This window comes from Martes martes, assembly GCF_963455335.1.
Source record: "Martes martes genome assembly, chromosome: 14".
NCBI lineage: Eukaryota > Metazoa > Chordata > Mammalia > Carnivora > Mustelidae > Martes > Martes martes.
In genome coordinates this window covers 25,794,304-25,819,077 of record NC_137902.1, presented here as the reverse complement: position 1 = coordinate 25,819,077, position 24,774 = coordinate 25,794,304, and the positions used below count along the sequence as shown (strand labels likewise).

At 48.1% G+C, this 24,774-nt stretch overlaps 1 protein-coding gene across 6 annotated transcripts; it reads left to right on the top strand.

The window, feature by feature from the left end:
- The first annotated feature begins 95 nt into the window (after positions 1–95).
- SFXN2 (sideroflexin 2) lies at positions 96–22,888 on the top strand. 6 transcript variants are annotated; one of them, XM_080823729.1, is made up of 12 exons: positions 96–203; positions 12,472–12,656; positions 12,826–12,996; positions 14,671–14,769; positions 15,707–15,782; positions 16,095–16,180; positions 17,482–17,542; positions 17,917–17,983; positions 18,728–18,777; positions 19,108–19,157; positions 20,811–20,858; positions 21,659–22,888. In XM_080823729.1, the coding sequence occupies exons 2-12, from the start codon at positions 12,496–12,498 to the stop codon at positions 21,756–21,758; spliced, it is 969 nt and encodes a 322-aa protein (XP_080679855.1). In that variant the 5' UTR covers positions 96–203; positions 12,472–12,495; the 3' UTR covers positions 21,759–22,888. The 6 variants fall into 6 exon arrangements, with proteins under 6 accessions (XP_080679855.1, XP_080679859.1, XP_080679860.1 ...); XM_080823732.1 differs by having other exon boundaries at positions 185–203; positions 12,479–12,656; XM_080823730.1 differs by lacking the exon at positions 96–203 and adding an exon at positions 1,795–1,883.
- The last annotated feature ends 1,886 nt before the right edge of the window (positions 22,889–24,774 follow it).

Genomic DNA, 24,774 nt, shown 5'->3' with positions numbered 1-24,774 from the left:
TGATGGTGGAGACCTCGCGAATGGTTAAAGCTCGCCCACGTGGCTGGTGGGCACCGCCCAACCTGTGATTGGTTGGGAAGGAGCAGGGCGGGGGCGGGGCGAGGGGCGGTTCCCGGGCCGAGACCGCTGGTTAGTACTGGCCTGGCTTCCAACGCAGTGTACTTCTTTTGGCAGTTGTCTCAGTGCATTCTTCCCGGGACAAGGTAAGGGGTCTTGGGAGGAGGCCGCCTGCCACACCTTCCTGTAGACCGCACATCCCGGGGAGGAGCTTGGATTTCTGTCCTGACTGCCCAGGCAGGGCTGCTGCGGGGGTGGGCTTCCACCTGCTGTATCCACGTGGCGCGAATGGTGGCCTGGGGCTGCTCAGTGACCGCTCCCATATGGTCCCGGCGCTGTAAGGCCCATAAGGCCCAGCTGAGGTGTTGGGGGCGTTATGGGCTGTGCATCTATCTCCACATCTCTGTGTTAGGATGGAGGAGTCCCGCAGGCGGGAGGCTGCCTGTGGAGGGCAAGAAGCAGCCTGGGGACTGGCTCTGAACACTGAGCTGAGCAGAGAGCAGGGGTGAAAGGCGTTTTGGGATGTCCAGGTTTTGCTAAGCAGCGTTGGACCGTATGGTGCGCTGTCTTCAGCCCTGGAGGAGGCAGAACCGGCTCACTTTTTACAGGCAAGCGAGAGCGAAAGGGACTCTGGGTGGGTTGAGAGGCGCCACCTCCAGCCCTCCCCCATACTGAGAGCGGGTAGAAGAGTTAATCCCGTAATGTGCCAGGTCCTGTTCTAGACTACGGAGGCACAGCAGGGGACAAAATCTGCCCTCATGGAAGTTACATACTTTTTAGTGGAATGCTTTTCCCACAAGATTTCGTTTCATTCTCACAGCCCTAGAAATTGGTTGTTCTAAGCAATATAGAGTCGGGACTTGAATCTGATTCTGCCCCTGCAGGAAGTGATTTTAACACTCATGTGTTGTCTAGGTAGGAGGAACAGAACGACTTATATTTGAGTTGTAAGCTCAACTTTTTAAGAGTTGGTAGAGTGTCGGCACTGATGATAAACCTGTTTGCAGGGGCACCTGGGTGGCTCAGTGGGTTAAAGCCTCTGCCTTCGGCTCAGGTCATGGTCCCAGGGTCCTGGGATCGAGCCCCGCATCGGGCTCTCTGCTCAGCGGGAAGCCTGCTTCCCTTCCCCTCTCTCTGCCTGCCTCTCTGTCTACTTGTGATCTCTGTCTGTCAAATAAATAAATATTTAAAAAAAAAAAAACCTGTTTGCAGTCATGTGTGCGCCTCTTACCTCCTTCATTGGGTTCTTGTGCGGATAGGTGAATTATTGTATGTCAAGTACATAAAATATTGCCTGGCACATGGAAAGTGCTACATAGGATTTAGCTATTACTGCTTCGTCTAGGTTTTGGGGCTTTGCCCCGCTTCCTACCAGCAGGCTTTCTAGTCCACTTAACATCACTGGAACAAAGGCAGATTTTCCCTGAATGGTCCTTAGCTATTTATGCATTCAGCTAAATTGTGTTTTTAAACATCTGCCCGCGGCATACCTTCTTCAGAACCTTGGAGAGAAAACTCAGTACAGAACCTTGAGTAAGTAGATGCAAGATGAGTGACTAATTCAGACCATGGACTCCTACGATCTACTTGTCTCTAGCCTGTTCTTTTGCGAAAAAGGCAGGGCAGACTTCTCTTTCTGAGTTGTCTGGTGTCTAACATCATGGTTGCCTTAGAGTCACAGGAGTGTACCTGGGCCTGCCTGTGTAATTATTAGTTTCACTGTCCAACTTTTTCTAGGTGGCTTTGGCACCAACCCTGCCTATCTCAAGTGGTCTTTGTGTTTGGTCTTCTTGAGTCTGGCTGCCTTGATCGTCCTCTGATCGCAAGTACCAGCGATGATGTTTTGTTTTTCTTCCTACCTGGGATCCAAACAGGGAAATATTGAGTACTTTCCCCTCTTGCAAGGGGATACTCAGAAGGAGTTTGGAAGCCTGTTCTCTGAGCTCTGATACTGTTTGTCAGAGAAAATCAACTCTCTCTCTCTCTTTTTCTAAATAAACTATATCCCCAGCATAGGGCTTGAACTCAAACCCCAACATCAAGAGTTGCATGCTCTACCAACTTTGCCAGTCAGGTGCCCCAAAACTCAACTCTGTCTGAGAAGGATGACTTCAGGAGAGGTAATAGGTTGTTTCTTTTTTTTTCTCTTTTCTTCCTCTCTCCCTCCCTCCCTCCTTTCCTTCCTTCCTTCCTTCCTTTCTTCCTCTCTCTGGCTCTTTCTTTCTTTTGGCCTGTAGTGGATGGAGGACCCATCTAAGTGACCCCGAGCCTTGTGACCTTGGGAGAGTAGGCCCTAGCTATTGTCAGATTGTTGGACGGATGGACAGGACTGGAGCTGTGGTAAGCGCAGAGTTGTGTGTAATGATCAGCAAGCTGACTCAATTGATGTGAATCTTTCTAAACATCAGTTTCTTCTTTGGTAAATTGACATCTTGGATCCTCACATCTTTAAGTTGTGATATCCTCCAATCCTATAAGCAAAGGGAATTTTTGGTCAGTCACCTGTTTGATTTCCAGCTCCCCTCTTGTTCCCAGTAGTGGAACCATATTCCTTCAGAACCGAGGCCACCCTGGACATGGTAGTGACCTCTTTAGGGAATACTAGATGTGGCTCATGTGGGAAGAGGGAGAATAACTGTTCTAGAGAAAACCTGGAGACTAGATAGGACTCAATATAGGAGAGGTAGACCATTTGCAGCTTCGTGACCCAAAGCCTGCTCTTACTTCTGTAACCAAGACAGATTCTGAGCGACTTGAAAGAGTGACTTCCTTGATGCCCAGGGAGCCCAAGAATAAGATGAAATGCATTTCAGGCAGGCGGTAAGTATTTTTAGAGGGCCTGGGAGAGTTGCAGCATGAATCTTTCGATCTGCCAGGGGAGGCCAGCTTTATACAAATAACTGTGTGTAATGAGAAAGTGATGATTACAAAGCCAAGTGTGTTACAAATGAGGATAAGATGCTATGAGGGTATATGATGCAAGGGTTTGAGTTTGCCTTGGAGTCATGGAACTGTGCCCACTGGGGGGCAGCAGATGTGGGGAGAATTTTTTTTTTTTAAGATTTTATTTGTTTATTTGACAGACAGAGATCACAAGTAGGCAGAGAGGCAGGTTGGGGTGGGGGGATGCAAGCTTCCTGCTGAGCAGAGAGCCTGATGTGGGGCTTAATCCCAAGACCCTGAGATCATGACCTGAGCCAAAGGCAGAGGCTTAACCCACTGAGACACCCAGGCGCCTGGGAGAAATGTTTTAGACATAGAATTTAGATTTTTGGGGGGGGGGCCCTTATGTTTTGTTTTGTTTTTTAAAAGATTTTATTTATTTATTTGAGAGTGTATTCATGTGTATGCAAGAGAGAGAGAGAAAGAGAAAGAATGAGCAGGGCAGAGGGAGAGGGAGAAGCAGACTCCCTGTCGACGGGGAACCTGACCTGACATAGGGCTCCATCCCAGGACCTTGGGATCCTGACCCAAGCTGAAGGCAAATGCTTAACCAGCTGAGACACCCAGGTGCTCCTGGCCTTATGTTTTTTGTAAGATAGGAACTGGGCAATTCATATGCTGACCTCGGTAATGAGGGGAAAGTTTCTTGAATAGTTTAGCAAATGATTACCCCTTCATGGTAGAAGTACTTCCTTTATGAAAGGCAGAGGACACTCCAGTGTTGGGTTGAGGGTAGAAAGAGATGTCCAAGGACAGGCTGTGTGTGTTAAGAAGGAAGCAGCATGTTCGGAACACCTGGGTGGCTCAGTCGGTGAAATGTCTGCTTTCAGCTCAGGTCATCATCTCAGGGTTTTAGGATTGAGCCCTGCTTTGGGGCTCCCTGCTCCATGGGGAGTCTGATTCTCCCTGTGCACCCCCACCCCCGGCCTGTGCGCATGCGCATTCTCTCTCTCTCTCTCTCTCTCAAATAAATAAAATATTTTGCTCTTTGCTGGCTTTCTCCAGCAGAGGGGCTGGAGCCCCAGCTTGGGGCTCTGTAATCCAAGGCACTGTGTGATCTGCTGGCCAGGCCAACAACTCCTTTTATTTTAGCCCCATGTAGAGTCAGGGAAGGTAAATTCTTGTCTCTTTCCCATTCCTGGGTTCAGTTGTGACTACACGAAATAGCTTTGGTCTTTGAATCAGCCTGTCCCCAGAGGACAAAGCCCAGAGCTTTCCCTTGGGCTTTATGGTGGAGTGAGAGAGGCCTAAATCTAGCAGTGGACACTCGCTGCGGGGCTTCTGCCTTCTTCAGAGGTTGCCACTCAGTGGTGGCCTCAGGGCCAGGGGAGGTGCCATGAAGACTCCATGGAGGCCTCCCCTTCTCTCCTGGCTCCTTCCTCCTGGGAAATGACCCAACCTCAGCATGTCACTTGCTGAAGTCTCTCCCACCTCAACAACAACAAAAAAATCTAAAAATCGGCCATCTCTCTCTTTACTGCATTTGTTGGCTCCTGAAGCCTCCTCCGTCTCTGGTGGTTCTTTCTCATCTATTTGGGCTTCCTTTTTTGGGGGGCTGACCCCTTAAATGTCACAGTTTTCAGACTATGCCCTCAGCGCTTTATTTTTCCCATTCTGTGTGTTCTCACTGGAAAACTTTCTCTGAAATGGCCGTGATGCCGCTGGCTTGTTTTAATTCTAACTCAGATCTCTGTACTTTCTTTTTTTTTTTTTTAAGATTTTTATTTATTTATTTATTTGGGAGAGAGAGCGCAGGCCCCGGGAAAGGCAGAGAGAGAAGCAGACTCCTCCCTGAGCAGGGAGCCTGATGTGGGGCTCAATCCCAGGACCCCTAGATCATGACCTGAGCTGAAGACAGACACCTAACTACTGAGCCACCCAGGTGCCCCTCTGTACTTTTATTTATTTATTTGCTTAGAAGATTTTATTTGTATATTTGACAGAGAGAGAGAGAGAGAGACAGCGAGAAAGGAGACACAAGAAGGGGGAGTGGGAGAGGGAGAAGCAGGCTCTCCACTGAGCAGGGAGCCCGATGCGGGGCTCGATCCCAGGATCCCCGGATCATGACCTGAGCCTAAGGCAGACGCTCGACGACTGAGCCACCCAGGCGCCCCCGTACTTTCTTTTAAGCCTAAATATCCATGTGCTGACAAACTAGACCTCTCACTCAGCATATACTTGAATTCTTGGGCTAGGCACTGGAGTAGCAGTGGGGAGCAAAATGGACACATTCTCTGGGTCTGAGGAGCTTATGACCTAGATGGGATGGTCGGTGTTCATTAAAATAAAACCACAGAGTGTTAGGACAAACTGGCACAGCTCTGAGGGCTGTGACCCTGAGAGGGCTTAAGCCGAGCACCTGATTTAGTGGTCGGGGAGAGTGAGGGGCCAAGGGTCCTTCAAAGGATTCCCTGAGGAAAGGGTTAGCCAAGATCTGAAAGATGAGTGGGTGCTTCCTTGCAAGTAACTCTAGATTGTTCTGGAGAGCATAAGGCTACTTTTCGAGGGATAGGATGGAGCCCCAATGTTATGTGCTAAAACATATGCTTTTCAGGCTGCTACTTATTCTGAGGCGGCTTTGCTGTGGCTTCACTTGCAGGTACAGCGGCCCATGGGGCTCTGTTGAGGCAGAAGTCTTGGGTAGAATTCTCCTTTCATTTTACCACTACTTAATATAAACCTTTTTTTTTTTTTTTTTTGGACTAGTCCTGTGGCTTCCATCAGCAATATGTTTCCTTTCTTGCATACTCAAATACTGGTTTTGTTTGCTCAATTTTGTGAGTGCTTTTGGATTTTGGTAATGGTATAACTCAGAATGGCTCTAAATCTTACTGCAGCTGTGTCTATGAGCTTGTGATATAATATATATGAAAAAACCCTCAGGGTAACATTTTTCAAGGGGAAAAAAAAGGCCTAGTAGTCGGAGATCGAGAGTTAAATCTGAAAATTATTCCTTAAAAAAAGGCTGGGGCGGGGCGGGGATGAGTAGGTGTTAGTGAAGAGGGGAAGGAACAGTGTTCTGGACAGGGAAGGGCGTTTGTAAAGGACCTGAGACAGGTGGCAGCTTCTTGCATTCAAGAAAGTGCCACGGTACTTGAAACTCAACACATGGAAAATCCAGCTCCCTGTTTTCCTCCTTAAAGCCTATTCTTCTATATTACTTGTCTCTGTACATAATGGCCTCAGTCAGAAACCCCGGGTATGGCTCTCGATACTTGTGATGTGTCAGTTTAGCTAGGCCAAACAACTCCCCCGCCCCCCTAATTCCCTTTCTGGTGTGCTTCCAGTCAGAGTGGGCGAGGAGGGCCAGCCATTCGATCAAACACAAATTTAGGCCCGGTGGTGAAGGGATTTTGCAAATATAATTAAAGTCCTAATTGGTTAGCTTTGAGTTAATCTAAGGGGAGATTATCCTGGGTGGCCTGGCTTAATCAGATGGAATCCCCTTAAAAGAGGGCTAGGCATCCCCTGGGGTCACAAACTCCAGCCATGGCTGGGCAGGCATTGCTCCCTTTCCCTCCCCAGGATTGTCCCTTGCTAACTGCCTGTCCCGCTGGCTTCAGGCTTGCTTAGCCAGCTCCCACAATTACGTAAGTCAGTTTGCTAATTCCTTGTACTAAATCCATTTTTTTCCTAAATCCATTTTTATAAATTTCTCAATATTATGTGAATATATATAAAGGATGTATATATCCTGTTGATTCTGTGTCTGTGCTTGAACGCTGACTTACAGAGTAATCTTCCTATAACCGATCACTTAGTAAATGCCAAGATTCGGCTGCTTTAAACATTTCTGTCCTTTTGGTCCCTCCTCTCTGTTCCTGGTGCATTGGGGCTCATATGAGCCCCACCACTTCTTGCCTTGATTACTGAAGTTCCCGTCTAGCTGATTTCTCTGCATCCTCTGAGGTCCTACCACACTGAGTTTATTTTCATGTCATTGCCTCGATTTTTCTTTCTATTTTATTCTTTAAGATTTTATTTATTTATTTGACAGAGAGAGCACAAGCAGGGAGAGCGGCAGGCAGAAGGAGAAGCAGGCTCCTGGTCGAACAAGGAGCCAGGCGTAGGACTCGATCCTGGGACCCTGGGATTGTGCCCGGAGCCGAAGGCAGATGCTTGACCAACTGAGCCATCCAGACGTCTAGAGTTTTCTTTCTAAACAACACATCTGATCTTGTCATTCTGTTTAAAATCTTTTAATGGCTTCCTGAAATTCTCAAGAAAAATTCAAAAGCCTTAGCTTTTTTTTTTTTTTTAAGATTTTGTTTATTTATTTGACAGAGATCACAAGTAGGCAGAGTGGCAGGCAGAGAGAGAGAGAGGGGGAAGCAGGCTCCCCGCTGAGCAGAGAGCCTGATGCAGGGCTTGATGCCAGGACCCTGAGATCATGACCTGAGCTGAAGGCAGAAGCTTTAACCCACTGAGCCATCCAAGTGCTCCTTTTTTTTTTTTTAATTTTTATTTTTTATTCTTTTTTTTAAAAGATTTATTTATTTATTTGAGAGAGAGGGTGTATGCATGTGCGGGGGCAGGAAAGGGAGCAGAGGGAGAGGGAGAGAGAGCATCTCAAGCAGACTCCCTGCTGAGCACGGAGTTCCACATGGGGATTGATCTCCCAACCCCGAGATCATGACCTGAGCTGAAATCAAGAGTCGGCTGCTTAACCTACTAAGCCACCCAGGTGCCCGCTTAAAGATTTTATTTTTAAGTAATCTCTACACCCAACGTGGGTCTTGAACTCATGACCCCAAGATCAAGAGTCACGTGCTCCCCCAACTGAGCCATCCAGGCACCCCAAAAGCTTTAGCTTTTTTATGACTGCATTTTCTCTCCTCTCTTAGCATATCAGTTTTACTTCCTCTGGAAATTTTTTAGTGGTTTCCTAGGGCTTGCGGTACCCATTTACTAATCCAAGTCCACTTTCAAATAATACCAAAGCACCTGTCCAGTAGTGCAGGTAACCTACACCAGTATTCCCAGGTCCTCCCTCGCAGCTGGTAGAGCACTACTGTCACTCATGTCACTGCCCATAGGCTATAATCATCAAATACATTGTTGCTGCTATTACTTTGAACAAAAACTCTGTTCAACTGGTAACAATTGGAATAAGAAAAATATTTTATTTTACCTTCATTTATTCCTTCTGACACTCTTTCTTTATGTAGGTCTGACTTTATGACCTCTTATCTCTCTCTGAAGAACTCTAACATCTTGCAAGTCAGTTCTGTTGGTGATAAATTCCCTCAGTTTTGTCTGGGAAAGCCTGTATTTCTCCTTCACTGTAAGGGATAATTTAGCTGGTGTAGAAGTCTAGGTATGTGTTGCTTTTATCTTTCAATGCTTGAAATATTTCACTCTATGCTCTTCTTGCTTGGATGGTGTCTGAGGAGAAAGCCAATGAAGTTCATATCTTTGTTCCTCTGTAGGTAAGGTGTTTTCTTTTCCCTCCCTCAGATTTCTTCCTTGATTTTCTTTTTCTTTTTTTTAAAGGTTTTATTTATTTATTTGAGAGAGAGAGAGCAAGCGAGGAGAGGGGCAGAGGGAGAGGAAGAAGAAGGCTCCCCTGCCTAGCAGGGAGCCGGACTCCCATGACTCTGGTGGGATCATGACCTGAGCCGAAGGCAGATGCTTAACTGACTGAGCCACCAGGAGCCCTGAGTGTGGTTTTTTGTTTGTTATCTTTTTTCTTTGTTCGTTTGTTTTGTTTATTAAATACCACATATGAGTGGACGCATCTGGTATTTGTCTTTCTCTGACTGTCTTGGTTCACTTAGCATTATACTCTCTAGATCTGTGTTGTTGCAAAGGGCAAGATCTCATTGTATGTATATGCCACATCCTTCATATCCATTCCCCTCTCCATGGACACTTGTGCTCCTTCCATATTTTGGCTACTATAAATAATGCTGCAGTAAATGTAGGGGTGCATATATCTTCTTGAATTAGTGTTTTCATATTATTTGGGTAAATACCCAGTAGTGGAACTACTGGATCATATGGTAATCCTATTTTTAATTTTTTGAGAAACCTCCATACTGTTTTCCACAGTAACTATACCAGTTTGCATTCCCATCCAGGTGTAGATTTTTTAGTAATTGTCCTTGGTGTTCTCTGAGCCTTCTGGGCTTGTGGTTTGGCATCTGTCATTAGTTTAGAAAATTCTCAGTTATTATTGCTTTAAATATTTCTTCTCTTCCCTTCCCTCTTCTTCTGGCATTCCCATTATGTGCATGTTACACCTTATGGAATTGCCCCAAGGTTCTTGGATTTTCTATTCTGTTTTTCTTTTCTTTTTTTTTTTTTTTCGTTTTTTCTTTACTTTTCAGTCTGGGAATTTTTTGCTGACACATATTCAAGCTCATAGAATTTTTTTTTTCTTTTCAAATATTTCATTTATTTATTCACAAGTAGGCCGAGAGGCAGGCACAGAGAGAGAGGGAAGCAGGCTCCATGCTGAACAGAGAGCCCGATGCAGGGCTCGATCCCAGGACCCTGAGATCATGACCTGAGCCAAAGGCAGAGGCTTAACCCACTGAGCCACCCAGGCGCTCTGCTCATAGAATTTTTTCCTTGGCCATGTCCAGTCTACTGATGAGCCCATCAAAGGCATTCTTCATTTCTGTTACAGAAATTGTTTTAAAGACTTTTTTTATTTGAAAGAGAGAGAGAGAATGAGCACGAGCAAGAGGAGGGGCAGGGAAAGAGGCCCAAGCAGACTCCCCGCCAAGCGCAGAGCCCAACATGGAGCTTGATCCCGAGGACCCTGAGGTTGTTACCCAAGCCAAAGTCAGTTGCTTAATTGACAGAGCCACACAGGCACCCCCAGAACTTTTTTTTTTTTTTTTAAATTTCCAGCATTTCCTTTTGATTCTTTCTTAGAGATTCCATCTCTCTGCTTACATTATTCATTTCTTCTTCCATGTTGTCCACTTTCCCACTGGAGTCCTTAGCAAATCGATCATAGTTATTTGAATTCCTGTTCTGATAATTCCAACATCTCTGCTGTCTGGTTCTGACACTTGCTCTCTCTTCAGACTATGTTTTTGCCATTTAGTATGCTTTATAATCTTTTGTTGGGAGCGAGATGTGTGTGCCGTTTTGCCTTTGTCTGGTGAGATGTTGGGTTGTATTTACTGTTCCCTGAAGCTGTAGGTATCAGAGATTAACATTTTCTTTGGTGTCCTTGTTTTTGTCTCTCCTGTTGTCTTTGGGTTTCTAGAGACTTCTTAAATAAAGTCTGAAACTTCCAATTTCTGTGGTTGTTCAGTTCTCCCTGTTACCACATAGGAGCATTGTACTGCCTGCAGTGGTCAAGTGCAAGGGAAGAGAGAGTGTTCTATAGTCCTGTGATTAGTTCTTGGCCTTGGAGTGAGCCTGTGCCCCTGGACCTTCAAAACTGCTCCTTAGGCTCTTCTCACCCACTTTACATGAGATAGGAAGGTTAAAAAGGGCTGGAGTTGGGTATTTACATTTTCCCAAGTTTGTTAGGTCCTTGGAAAACCCAAAACGGTTAGGCTCTGGTAAAACAAGCTCTTTTGAGAACAGGCTTTATTAGGAAGAACACCTCTCGGTATACTTCAGAATGACTACTTTTCCCATCTCCATGTCAGAAGTACGAGGGGGTTTTTCTCTGGTCTTCACCTTGAGAGCCTGGTAGACGCTTGAAGGTGAATTCAAAAGTGAGCCCCCACACTCAAGGTTAAATCCCCTTGGAATTTTGAATTTGCAAGCTTGTTCACCCTGAGCTTCCAGCAATTGGTCAATTATAGTTTAAGTTTTCCAATGGTACTTGCCCAGCGGAGGGCTTCTGTTCCCAGTAAGCTGTGGTTCTCTGTGCTTGCCTATTTCTCCAGGCTTGGGGGCAGTGGTTTGCCCTGGGACCTCCGTTCACTGGCATCTAAGAAGAGTTGTTGATGTTTTGTCTTTTTCAGCTTTTTTTCTTGTTGCAAGGACAGGAGCGACATTTTCCAAGCTCCTTACATGTCAGGCCTGCCTTAGAGTTTCAAGACATGGATTCCAGAACCCAGTTAGAGACAAGAATTCTAAAGTATGGAATTAAAATCCTGGCTTTGTCACTGGCTAATGCTTATATGACTTGGTAAAGTTACTTACCTGTGCCTTGGTTTTCTCATCCATAAAATGGGGTTAGATTAAAGGGTATTTATTTTATAGCATTGCTGTGAAGATGAAGTCAGAAAAATGCACATCGATCCCCAAGCAAAATGTCTAGCATAGAGTTGCAGCTCATTAAGCATTAGCTGTGATCACATTATCTGGTCCCCACGCGTCCTGTGTGCGGTCACCGCTGGATCTTCTTTTTTTTGCCTGGGACACCTTTCCTCTATCTGATTCTACCCATCCTTCAAAACATTGTTTATTTCTTCTGTTCACAAAGCATGTTCAGGACCCCTTATACGTTTCAGATAAGGGGATTATATAATGTATCATCCAAGTCTGGGACACTTTTTTTTTTTTTTAAAGATTTTATTTATCCATTTGAGAGAGAGTGAGAAAAGCACGAGAGGGGAGAAGGTCAGAGGGAGAAGCAGACTCCCCATGGAGCTGGGAGCCCAACATGGGACTGATCCTGGGACTTCAGGATCATGGCCTGAGCCAAAGGCAGTTGCTTAACTAACTGAGCCACCCAAGCGCCCCTAGTCCGGGACACTTTTGAGAGAGGAAGGGGGTCCTATTAATAATTACCCCAGGACAGTAGTCCCAGGAAAACTGGGAGATCTGGTCATCTCCCTTTTAGATGCCTCTTCTCTGGCTTTCCACTGCCCCCAGTGTCTGCTCACATTATTGTTCACGCTGCTGTCCTTGTGCTCTCCTTGTCTTTTACCCCCCATCCTGTAAGTCTTTGAGGGCAGGCATGGTGCCTCACTCGCAGCCATGGCATGGGATCTCTCACGGGGTTGTGTGCACTGTGCACAAGCACACATGCACACTGAAATGATGAGAGTAATTGTGCCATGTTCATTTCCACCTTTCTCCGTAATTGTTTCTACCTTGAATGTGATCCATGCCTTTTGCGTCCTTCAGATAAATCTGTTTTCTACAACTCACATTCCTTCTCTTCTGGGAAGCCCCCTTTCCTTACGGCACCCCACCATCTCTGCTTTCTCTCATTTGTACTTACTGTTGCTGTGTATATTATCTTCGGTTCCCTGGGCGGGCTCTTCTGCAGTTACACTCAGCTCCCCAAGGACAGGCACCGTGTTGTCCCTGTTTCCAGGGTCTTCCCCGGCATGATCAAGCACAGGGCTGGCTGCCAGCAGCCCCTTGGGAAACCCATGTTGGTCTCTGGTTGTTCAGTCTGGTGCCCATTCACCAGGACCTTCCTGAGCCTGGTCAAATGCTGCTAGTCTCTGGTGAGAGCAGGCCTTCTGTAACCGAGAGAGGAGCTCAGGGACTCGGGGGCAGACTTTGGTTTGGGGGGGCAATCCTCATTTTCCCTCTGTTCTTAAGTCCACAGTTTTGTGTGTGAGTGAGATGGAGGCTGATCTGTCTGGCTTTAACATCGATGAACCCCGTTGGGACCAATGCACTTTCCTGGGACGGGTGAAACACTTCTTCAATATCACAGACCCACGCACTGTCCTGGTACCAGAGCGGGAGTTGGACTGGGCCAAGGTGATGGTGGAGAAGAGCAGGTGAGCAGTGAGCAGAAGGGACTCGAGGCCCTGGAGCCGCACGGGTGGATCCCCTGGGGAGGCGGTGGAAACCGAATATGGGGGAATGGACAGAGCTCTCAGGCAGGAGGCGGCAGAGTGACTTGGGGCAAGGGGCCTGGGCTGTAACTCTGTTGTCCTTGGGGGGCAGAATGGGGGTCGTGCCCCCAGGCACTCAAGTGGAGCAGCTGCTGTACGCCAAGAAGCTGTATGACTCAGCCTTCCACCCTGACACCGGGGAGAAGATGAACGTCATTGGCCGGATGTCCTTCCAGGTCCCCGGCGGCATGATTATCACAGGCTTCATGCTTCAGTTCTACAGGTAGAGAGAGCCTGGGAGTAACACAGTGGGCAGTGTGGCTACTTGGGTCTGCCAGGCAGGGAGCCCTGTGGTGATGATAGTAATAGCCATCTCTATTGACCCCTTACCGAATACCAGGCCACTGTGCTAAATTCTTTCCGTGGATTACCTCGTTTAATCTTCTCATCAGCCCCACAGAGAAGTACTACTGTCATCTCAACTTTATAAGTGAAGAACTGAGGGTCTAGAGTGGTTATGTAACCTCTCCAAGTTCACACAGCCGGGAAAGATGGGTGCCTGGATGTTAGCCAAGGCAGTTGTTTCCAGAACTCTCAAAGAATAAGCCATCCTAACTCCCTCTTTAGGAAGTACTTATTCAACAATGAAATTTTAATGTATTTTTATTTATTAGAAGATTTTATTTATTCATTTGACAGACAGAGATTACAAGTAGGCAGAGAGGCAGGCAGAGAGGAGGAAGCAGGCTCCTCTCTGGACAGAGAGCCCGATGCGGGGCTCGATCCCAAGACCCTGAGATTATGACCTGAGCCGAAGGCAGAGGCTTTAACCCACTGAGCCACATAGGTGCCCCTGTATTTTTATTTTTAAATGTATTTTATTTTTTGCAGAGAGAGAGAAAGTACATGAGTGGGTCAGGGGGCCATGGTAGCGGGGAGGGGCAAAAGGAAAGGCAGAGAGAAAATCCCAAGCAGGCTCCACACCCAGTGCAGAGCCTGATTTGGGGGCTCGATCTCATGACCCTGAGATAATGACCAGGGCCAAAATCAAGAGTCAGACACTTAACTGACTGAGCCGGTCAGGTGCCTCTAATGTTTGTTTTTTTTGTTTTTTTTCGAGGTTTAATTTATTTATTTGACAGAGAAAGAGACAGTGAGAGAAGGAATGCCGGCAGGGGGAGTGGGAGAGGGAGAAGCAGAGTCCCTGCTGAGCAGGGAGCCCGATGTGGGGCTTGACTGCAAGGACTCCAGGATCATGACCTGAGCCAAAGGCAGATGCTTAATGACTGAGCCACCCAGGCGCCCCTCTAATGTATTTTTATAATGTAAAGTCCTAGTAAAAAATACAGGAAGATGACCACCCCCTCCCTCCCTCCCTCACCCCGCTACCCCTAAAATAGGAAGACCCTTTCAGCCCAGTGGGGAGAAAACAAACTTTCTCTGCAGCTGCTGGAAATTTTACTCCTCCCGCTTCCTCTCCTCCCTCTGCTCCCCTCCCCCATGCATCCATTTGTCTAGTTAGTGAGCCAGGCCTTGGGCCAGGTGTGGGGAATTTTAAGACTCAGCTCCTCCCCTCAACGAACTTTCAGTTTTGTTGAGCAGACCAACAAGTAAACAGTTATAGTCCAGCTTGCTAAGTGGTAGGTGGGAGGGAGAGTATGGGGTTGTGAGAGCAGGGAGCATAGAATGACTCACTGTTCCAGGAAGGGCAGGGGAAGGGTCAGGAAGGTTCCCGAAGAAGCAGTGACCTCTCAACAGAGCAGGATTTAGCCATAGGTGGAAGGGGGTGTGTGTGTAGACATTCCAGGCAGAGGGACCAACCTGTGCAAAATCCCTGATGCATGAAACAGCATGGGAATAGTTTGGGGAACAGCAGGCCGTCTGGTTTGACTGGTGTGCACCAAGCCCTCCCTTCCATTGGATCCTTCTTTGCCTCTCTGGGCCTCCCTTATGGTAGGACGATGCCGGCGGTGATCTTCTGGCAGTGGGTGAACCAGTCCTTCAATGCCTTAGTCAACTATACCAACAGGAATGCAGCTTCCCCCACGTCCCTCAGGTAGGAGACTTGAACCCCAGGCTGTCCATGTGGGTCTGGAGCAGGTGGCTGTCCTCTTGTCTTCAGGAAAACATCCCTTCTAGAGGGTTCTTGGGCTGCCTTCTCTGGGTGAGGCTTGTACGGGGCTGGTGACCAAGTCCCCCTTTTTAGGGTTTGCAGGTATTTTCTGAGACTGACTAGGAGAGTATCTTCCTAGACCAATTCAAAGTTTATTCCTTCATTCATTCTCAAATAGTTCTTTTTTTTTTTTTTAAAGATTTAATTAATTTATTTATTTGAGAGAGAAAGAACATGAGCAGAGTGGCGGGCAGAGGGAGAGGGAGAAGCAGGCCCTCTGCTGAGCAGAGAGCCCGATTCAGGACTCAGTCCCAGGACCCAGAGATCATGACCTGAACCAAAGGCAGATGCTTAACCCACTGAGCCACCTGGACACCCCCTCATCTATTTCTTTGAGTAGATTTTAAGTGCCAGGCATGGTTCCAGGGCCCTTGTTCTTGTGGAATTTAGGGTCTTTTAAGCAAACAAGCGCAGCAATTTTAGGTTGTGACTGCTGCCGTCAAGGAAACAAACAGGTGACAAGATAGCAAACAGCAGAGGGGCATCTGTGTGGATGGGCTGGTTGTGGAAGTCTTTTCTGTGGAGCCCGTATTTCGGCTGACTTCTGAAGGATAAGGATTTAGCCTACGGAAGAATTCCCCAGATAGGGAGCAGCAGCAGGGGAAGGTTCTGAAGCAGAAAAGAGTTCGGGGTGTTAAAAGTACCGAAAGGAGGCCGAGGGGACTGGAACACTGTGTGTGTTGAGGATGGGGAAGGTCACAAGATGAGACAGGTCACATTTCAGGAAAGAAGCCTCATTTCCAGACTTTCTCAGTCACGCCAGTGTCTTGCCCTCAGCCGGCAGGGCTCCCCACTCTCAAGCGTGTCTCTCCTCCACTAGGCAGATGGCCCTTTCCTACATCACAGCCACAACCACTGCGGTGGCCACTGCTGTGGGCATGAACATGTTGACCAAGGTACTGTCTGGGGCTGCTGGGGGTATGGTGGCCGCTAGGGGGCAGCAAAGTCCTAGGGAAAACATCCCCCAGGCCTGGTGCTGTTGCCCTTGTCTGGGTGAGTCCGGTGTGGCCAGAGCCCAGCCAACTAGGGGGCAATGTAGCAGAGGTATCCCCAGGTTAGTCCTTCTCGGGTCTTTGAGGGAACCTGGGTTCCTAGACCAAGTGTCTGGATCAATGTGGCAGTACCGAGCTCTGATTTATTTTGTAGTCCTTAAGCCCTCTCCCCTCCCATCTTCCGGTGTGAGCCCTATTGTTCCCTTCCCCCAACAGAGAGCTCCACCCCTGGTGGGCCGCTGGGTGCCCTTTGCCGCTGTGGCTGCTGCTAACTGTGTCAACATCCCAATGATGCGTCAGCAGTGAGTATGGGGATTCCATTTCCTCCCTACAAACCACAGGGTAGCGGGGCAAAGGCAGGAAACCAAGGCAGTGGGTGGCTTTGGGGGACCAAGGTGGGTGTGGGGAGGGTTCCTGGGCTATACCTCTGAAGGGTCCCAAAGGACAGGCTGCTCCGAGGGTGATGGCCGAGGGAGTGGCAGCTGACTTAAGTTTAATCTGTGATGAGTGTTGTGGGATTCATTGTTTGGATGGTGTGGGATGGTGGGGAGTAGGGTAGACCTGTGGGGGCTCATCCGAGATCATGTCCTTTCAACTGCAACTGGCTTTCAGTTGTGAACCCTCCCTACTTCCGAAGCCCTGGGGCTGGCTTACAGAATGAAATGTAGCAGAGCGAGGTGTCCAAAGATAGAACAGAGCCAAGAAGCTTTGAAAGAAGCCAGAAGAGTAGATAGATGTTTTCCAGGCACCGGGCTCTAAGCTTCACAGCAGGAAAGGTAAAAGGAGAAACCCGTGTGTCTTGTAATGCTTGTTTTTTTGGCGAGAGAAAGCATGGCTATTCCTCTGTTGTCCGACCTAATGATGTAGTATACTCAGGCTCTCCCTGATAGCGCCTGGGAGGTATCATGTGCTGCCTAAGTGTACGCTGTTAAAGCTCCGGTCATCGTCATTGCCGTCATCACCATCACCGATGTATACAAGCCACGTTTTCTTGGGACTGCCAGCAAATGGGCACTGTCACAACAGCTGTTGCAGAAAGAACCCAGAATAGTCAGGTGTACACGTTCCTCTCCTCTTTCCCTCCCATCTAGGGGCTCCTTCCCAACAAACGAAGGAGCCCCAGCCACCTGCGTGGTCTGGGGATGAGTGCTGTCAGGAGCTGGCCTGAGAATAAGTCAGTACAGCTAGTGTTTGTAGAGCAGCACCTCACTCCGTCAGGTGCTGGACTAAGCTCTCTGCAGGCGTCATCCCCTTTAATCCTCACCAGTCCTCTGCAGTGGGTGCCACGATTAGCCCCATTTTGTGGATGAGGATAACCGAGTCTTCAGAAGGATCAGGAAATGTTCTCAAGTTCGGAAACTTACTCTGCTGTTTCAGGATTTGACCTAGGCTGTCTGAGCCCAGGCCTACCTCTCTTAGCTACGGCCCTAGATCACTTCTGAGATACCACTCTCTGGAATGCATAAGGAAGATCAAAGGGCCAGGCTGCAGGGGCTGGCTTCCCAGAGCTCGAGTGCGCTGGTCTTAGTCCCTTGCTGTGTCCCATTGCTGGCAGGCCTCCAGCTCCCTTTTCCCAAGTCCAGCAACTCCCGTCTGTGTTTAGGGAACTCATCCAGGGGATCTGCGTGAAGGACCGGAATCACAATGAGATCGGTCATTCCCGGGTAAGCAGAGGCATCCCTTTGGGGTGGGAGGAGGGAATTCTCTCTTCTACCCTGTCCTGTTCTTAGTAGTCAGAGCAGGCCCGGGTTCTGTTACAAGATCTCCCTGATTCCATTCTCATTCTCCTTGATTTCCTTATATTTCTTGTTCAGAACAGGCTTGTCATGTCTTTTCTCCATCATTTCTGGTCCTGAAGCCATAAAGTTCTAGCTAGGTGAGAGAGGGTTGGGTGAGGACCCAGCCCCTGGTGGGTCCATCCCTTCCCCTTTATCATCTCAGACTTGACTCTGACCCTGACCCTTGACCTTACCCTCTGGTACAGCCCATGGCTACTGGATAAGATCATTCCTGACAACTTACTCTTTTCTGCCCTCAGAGAGCTGCGGCCATAGGCATCACCCAAGTGGTTGTTTCTCGGATCACCATGGCAGCCCCTGGCATGAGTAAGACAGAGAAGCCCTACCCTCCTGGGGGTTCCCTGGAACACATGATGGAGGCCTCAGCCACGCTTAGCTTGTGTGGGCAGTGGGGCCCCAGCCTCTACAGCCGTGCTTCTCAAACTGGCTTTTCCCACTGCAATACAAAAATGATAATTCCGTGATGTGATAGAGATTGTAGCTAATGCTACCGGGGTAGTGCTATTACAATATATAAATGTACCAAATCCACACGTTACACATCTTACATCTACGTAGTGCTGAATGCCGAAACCCATGAGGGAACCACACTGTAGTTCTAGGAACATCAGTTAATCAGAGATCTGGCGAAGAAAGTTCTTTTCATTCCACAAATACACCTTAAGTCCCTTCAGTGTGCTGGACACAGTGCAGGGTGCCAGGGAGACAGTGGTAAAGAAATCCTCTGCCGTAGTTTTGCTCGTAGCAGGGATGTGTTACAGAGTGGGATACGAGATTTGTTTGCGTGAGCCTTCAAAGATTTGAATTTTGAGAAGGACACTTTGGGCCTGCGGCTCGTGTCCTATTAAAGGTGTGCAGGTGGAAAAGTCTGGACGGCACCCTTCTGCCAGCACTTGGGGGCCAGCCTGGGGAGGCCATGTCTACACAGTCTTCCGTTCCAAAAGTATGTTCTGGAACTTCAGGGGAGGTGGGTCGCTGGTCTGATTTTGGAGAGGGGTCTCGGGAAGAGTCTGACAGCCCTTTTCCTGGCTCCTCCCTGGTCTCTTGCAGTGTTGCTGCCAGTCATCATGGAAAGGCTGGAAAAGCTGCATTTCATGAAGGTGAGTGGGGTCCTCTTTTGCATCTGCCTTGCCGGAGCCCCCCAGCCATACCTACACTTCAGAGCTTCTGATCCTTGTCCTTTCCTCTAGCTACGGGTCTTCATCTCGCTCAAATAGGGCCAGTGCCGGTCCCTGCCAGCTGCCTGCTTTAGAGGTCATGGCCGCTTGTGTGGCCTTGTCTGCAGAGAGGAAGAAGAGCCCCCTTCTCTCCTTCATGGCTAGGAGTTTTGTGCCTGTGGGTTTCTAGCTGGCCGATCAGGGGTAGGGCAGGCATGGGGTTCGCGTTAAGATCTCTAAGTCTCATGTCGTCTTTCCTTCGATTTTGTGCAGAAAGTAAAGGTCCTGCACGCCCCATTGCAAGTTTTGCTGTCTGGCTGCTTGTGAGTAACGTGTTTTCTGGGTTTGGGTTCTGTGATAGCTGGGGCATCTAAGACCTATCTTCTTGTGTTGCCTATGTTGGGGAACATGTACTTTTTTCTCTCACTTCCATAGTGCCTGAGCTCGGAACACCCATGGGCCATCCGGGGAGTTCTTGCCACATCTTTGTTGAGGGCATCAGGTTGGTTAGGCGCTGTGCCCAGAGCCACGTGGAGAGCAGAGTGCTTGGGTACCCTCCTGTCCCGGTGTGGCCTCTGATCTTCAGACTGGAGAAGAGGCGAAAACCACAATACAGCCCCACTATAAAAATTCTAGGGGCACCCAGCTGGCTCAGTCAGGAGGGCCTGTGACTCTTGATCTCAGGGTTGCGAGTTTGAGCCCTGCATTGGGTGTAGAGATTACTTAAAAATAAAGAATTAAAAAAAATAGCAATAAAGAAAGACATGATAACTGTGACCGTGACAGACATGTTAGCAGATGGCCGGTAGTCACATCGCAGCATATCAATGTATCAGACCAGCGGGCCAGGCACCTTGCCTGCCCACGATGCTGTCCGGCCACGATATCTCAATATAAATTAAGTAAATAAATAAATACACTCAGACATTAAAAAAGGGGGCAGCTGGGGCTGTCAAGCGTCCCAACCTCGCACAAAAGGAAAACACCACAAGTCATGGCAGCATGCTCCTGCCAGCGACTGGCCACATCCTAGCATCAGGCACAATTTACGAGGCCACGGGGCTAATTAATGACAACAGTAACCACCACCACGTGTGGAGTGTGTCCTGTGTGTCCCCACTGTGCTCATGCTCCACGTCTATCATTTCACTTAAGCCCCTCAGCCCTGGAGGTCTAGGTCCTGTCATCATCTCCTTTTACAAATGAAGAGCCCGAGGCTCTGTAGCTCCTAATTGCTAGAGTTCAGGTCAAGTCCCTGGCAGTCTCCTGCGCCACGCTACCTTCTGCCAGCTGAGTCTCCACTGCGTGAGTGGTTCCCCCGGGCTGAGCACCATCCCCGGGTCATTTCCTCTGAGCTTGGCGACAACCCTGCAGAGTAGGCCCCCCTGTCCTCCCTCTGCTGGCTCAGGGCTCACTCACCCGGGATTGCAGAACGAGTGAGTAGCCAAGCTGGGATCCGAACCCTGGTCGATCAGAGTCCCACGTGCTGTAAGACAGTGCCCCGGCCCTGAAGCACCCGAGGACCTTAGAAATCCTCTCCAGCACTTCCCTCAGGCCTCCAGCGTCAGCGTCGCTTTTTAATAAACCCCTCGAGTTGCTCGTGTTTGCAGTGAGGTTGGAGAAACTGCCGTGTTCTGTTGTCTACCGTGGGCACCAGCCCTGGGCTTTCATGCCCTTCCTCCTCGGTGCTTGTGGCCTTCAGGGCCGCTGCTCGCACTGCCAGTGCCTTTGTAACCTTCACCTGCTTGAAGGACGAGTGGGTGGGGGGTGAGGGATGGGAGGTGGAGGGGGGCCAATCTCATGCCATGCTGGAATGAGTATCCTGCCCTAGAGACCAGGAGGAGAGTTGCAGGGAGGGGAGCCAGGGGGCAGCGGGGAAGGCATCTATCTCCCTGCTTCCTTTGCGGGGCTCAGAGACGGGGTGTGAACAGCCCTAAGGGGAGATGCCCCTCACATTTGTTTCTCCTTTCTTCTAGCCTCATCTTCATGGTGCCAGTGGCTTGTGGGCTCTTCCCACAGAAGTGGTAAGAGTTCTCTGTTCCTCACTTTACCGAATGCCCGGTCCCTGCTCTTCTTGACCTGCCTGCTGCAGGAGGCAAAGAGGGGCAGGAAGGGCAGCAGTTGTCCAAGGCCAAGTGCCTATCAGCTTAAATTCTGAGCCTCTTAACCCTGGGGGATGGTAAACCAGAACAGAACTCTAGGGGGCGGAGGGATGAGTTGCTCCCTCCCAGTGGAGTGAGGGCCGCCCTGGAGAGAAGCAGGGGAGCAACAAGAGACTTTCTGTCCCAGTTGGTTAGGTTCTTAGATATACATCCTCCCTGGCTGGATCTGGTCCTTGAAATTGAACAGAGGGATAGGTACTTATTCTGGCTTGTGTTTGCCTGGGGATGGATGACTCGGACCACTCTACTTCCCTCGTATGCCCTGGCAGGGAAGGGGTGTGCGAAGCGATGGTGGAAAAGGGAAACAAAGCATCAGACTGGGGGAGGGGAGAGGACGAGCTCCAGGAGACTAGGTGTAGCTTGGATGTACACCGAGAAGAGGCCAGGTTCCCTTGCTTTCGTCTTCATGTTTCAGTGTCATCTGCAGACATCTCCTGTGTTCCAAGCACTGTGGCTTACAATCCTACAGAGAAGATGGAAACTTAGCACCAGGGAGAATGAAGTCAGGCCTGAGTAGAAGTAAAAACAACACACTATGTTATACAGAAGCCCCTCGTTCTGATGGAAAAATCAGAAAGTGCTTCTTGGAGGTGGCATTTGAGTTGGATTTTATCTGACAGTAATTTGCTGCTTGTCATAATCCCCTTCTTTTCTCTTTTCAGTGAATTGTCAGTTTCTTATCTGGAACCAGAACTCCAAGACACCATCAAGGCCAAGTACGGAGAACTTGTGCCTTACGTCTACTTCAATAAGGGCCTCTAAATGCCCCATCCCAGCAAGGATCAGTCTGTACTGATATTCACCAGTCCTTCCTTAGCTGCCTTGTACACCTGTGCCCTCATTGCTCTGCCAACAGGGCCTAAAGGTCAGGGTGGATTTGGGGGTGGGGTGGGGAGCCTCCTGTTTTTGGACTCCAGGGGATAAAAGTGAACAAGGGGAGCAAAGACCAAGTCTTCTCTCTGCTACCCCCACCCCCAACTACCATCCTCTGGAGACCAGGAGCTGAGATTCCCTGAGGGAGAAGTTGCTAGAACCAGGGGGAGATACTCAAGCAAACCATTTGGAAAAATTTGGGGGGTGGGGAGAAACCATTAGGAAACCTTTGGGATTCTAGTTCCGGCCAGGACTGGGGAAGAGCCCCTGGGACAAAGGGAAGCTCCCAGCCCTGTTTCTTCTTCCCTTCCTCCTCATCTTGTCTCACGCCATGGAAACTTTTGCCCCTGCAGTTCTAGCCAACTGAGAAAGGGGGAGGGAAGAAGTCTTGTCACCTTGGGGCTCTTCTTCATTCTTCCCCATTCTCCTCCCCAGTACCCTCTTGTCAGAAAGTATCTTTGGGAATGCTGCTAAACTTGGGTTGACCAAGCACCCAGGAGTTCTTAGTCCTAAAAAAAAAAAAAGGCCACTGCACGAGGCAACAAAGTTTTGTGGTGCTCTAAGCCCCATGGCACTGACTTTGTTTTCCTGTGCTAAAATCATGTCTGGTTTTACATCTGTTTAAAAGATAAATCCTAATTGTGTGTAAAAACGATGTATGTAGGTATTAATAACACATTTTAATGGGTATATTTCCCCAGCTACCTCCCTTCCTCAGCCCATTGGGTTAAACACCAAAGACTGGTGTGTACTGAATAGGAAAGGGGCGTTTTATCTGGATAGCTCTGAGAACTAATCAGCCAGGACCAAAGAGCCTTAAAGGACACACAGCAAAGTGTAGCCACTTGCCCTTCCCATCTGGGCTGCTCTAGGTGATTTTTCAGGCTCGGGTGCGGTGGTCATGGGAGACCACTGTGGCTTACCTGGGATCAATGTCTGCATTGAGTTCTGTCTGGTAGAATTTACTGACTATTCAAATGATATCACTGTGAATCAAATAAATTTCTTGAAAGAGCACAGTGAACTGTCTACAGACTGAGTTAATAAAGCCTGGATAAAAAGCAGGATCTGGTCTTGCTTTGGCCTTGGGATGGAAGAGGTTACTGCAATGATAAGAGGAACCTGTCTGAGGCCTGGAGGCCATGGTCGATTTCCCTTACTACAGAGGAAAAATCCACCTGTCTTTACTGGACACTCCAGAATGGGAACTGTGTTGTTTCAGAGCAGGAGTTGACAAACCATGGCTCAAGGGTCCAAATCCACCTGCTACCCATTTTTGTGTGCCTGGGAATTAAGAATGCTTTATATTGTTAAAGGGTAAAAAAAGCAAAACAAAACAAATAAGAATATGGGACAGAGACTCCCATGTATGTGGCATGCAAAACAAAATATTTGCTCCCTGGCCCTTTACACAAAAAGTTTCCCTTACTGTGGAGCAGTGGTTTTTAGAACATGTCAGAGTCACGTGGATGGGTTGTTAAAACACAGATTGTGGGTCTAGTTATGTCTTCTGAGGCAAGGGAAACAAAAGCAAAAATAAACTATTGGTACTACATCAAAATAAAAAGCTTCTGCACAGCCAAAGAAACAACAAGACTAAAAGACAAGCTACTGAATGAGAGAAGATATTTGCAAATGACATCTGATAAAGGGCTGGTATCCAAAATACATAAAGAACTGATTACAACTCAACACACAAAAAAGCAAATAATCCAATTGAAAGATGGACAGAAAAAGGGCACTGGCTGGTTCTGTCGGTAAAGCATGTAGATCTTTATCTTGGGGTTGTGAGTTCAAGCCCCACATTGGGTGTGGAGATTCACAAAAAATAAAATTTAAGAAATGGGCAGAAGACGTGAACAGACATTTCTCCAAAGAAGACATGCAGATGGCCAACAGACACATGAAAAGATGCCCAACATCATTTATCATCAGGGATATGCAAATCAAAACCACAATGAGATCAAACCTCAAACCTGTTAGAATGGCTAAAATAAAAAACGCGAGAGGGAGGGGGGACGGGAGAGGGTGGTGGGGATATGGACATTGGGGAGGGTATGTGCTATGATGAGTGCTGTGAAATGTGTAAACCTAGCGATTCACAGACCTGTACCCCTGGGGATAAAAATACATTATATGTTTATTAAAATTAAAAAAAAAAAAGACTCCATGGAAGGCCTTCATGGAGCTGAACCTCTTGGGGCTGGGCAAAGCCATAGGATTGCTTTTCTGGAAAGTCTGCATTCTAACTTTCATTAGACTTAAAGAGGTTAGTGACCTAAGAGAGGTTAATGATCTACTCTACTGATGGCAGGTAGACTACTTTCCTTTTCCCCTCGATGGGTACACTGGAAGTGTACACTGCATATTTTTTTTTGTTTTTAATAAATGATGTGATCTTTTTTTAGCTGAAAAAAAAAACGCGAGAAAAACGTGTTGGTGAGCATGTGTCAAAAAAGGAATCCTCTTGCACTGTTTATGGGAATGCAGTCAGAGAAAGAAATATCGTATGATTTCAGTCATACGTGGAATTGAAGAACCAAAATCAACAAAGAACAATAAAAGACCAAAAAAAAAAAAAAAAAGGTGGGGGATGCCTGGGTGGCTCAGTCGGTTAGGCATCTGCCTTTAGCTCAGGTCATGGTCCTGGGATCCTGTGATCGAGTCCCACATCGGGCTCTTTGCTCAGCGGGGAGCCTGCTTCTCCCTCTGCCTTCTGCTCCCCATGCTTGTGTTCTCTCTCTGTTCCTCTCTCTGACAAATAAAATCTTCATAAAAACCCCAAACAGATTCTTAACTATGGAAAAGAAACATGGTTACCGGAGGGGAGGTGGGTGAGAGGATAGGTGAAACAGATGAAGGGGATTAAGAGTACACTTACCATGATGAGCACTGAGTAATGTAT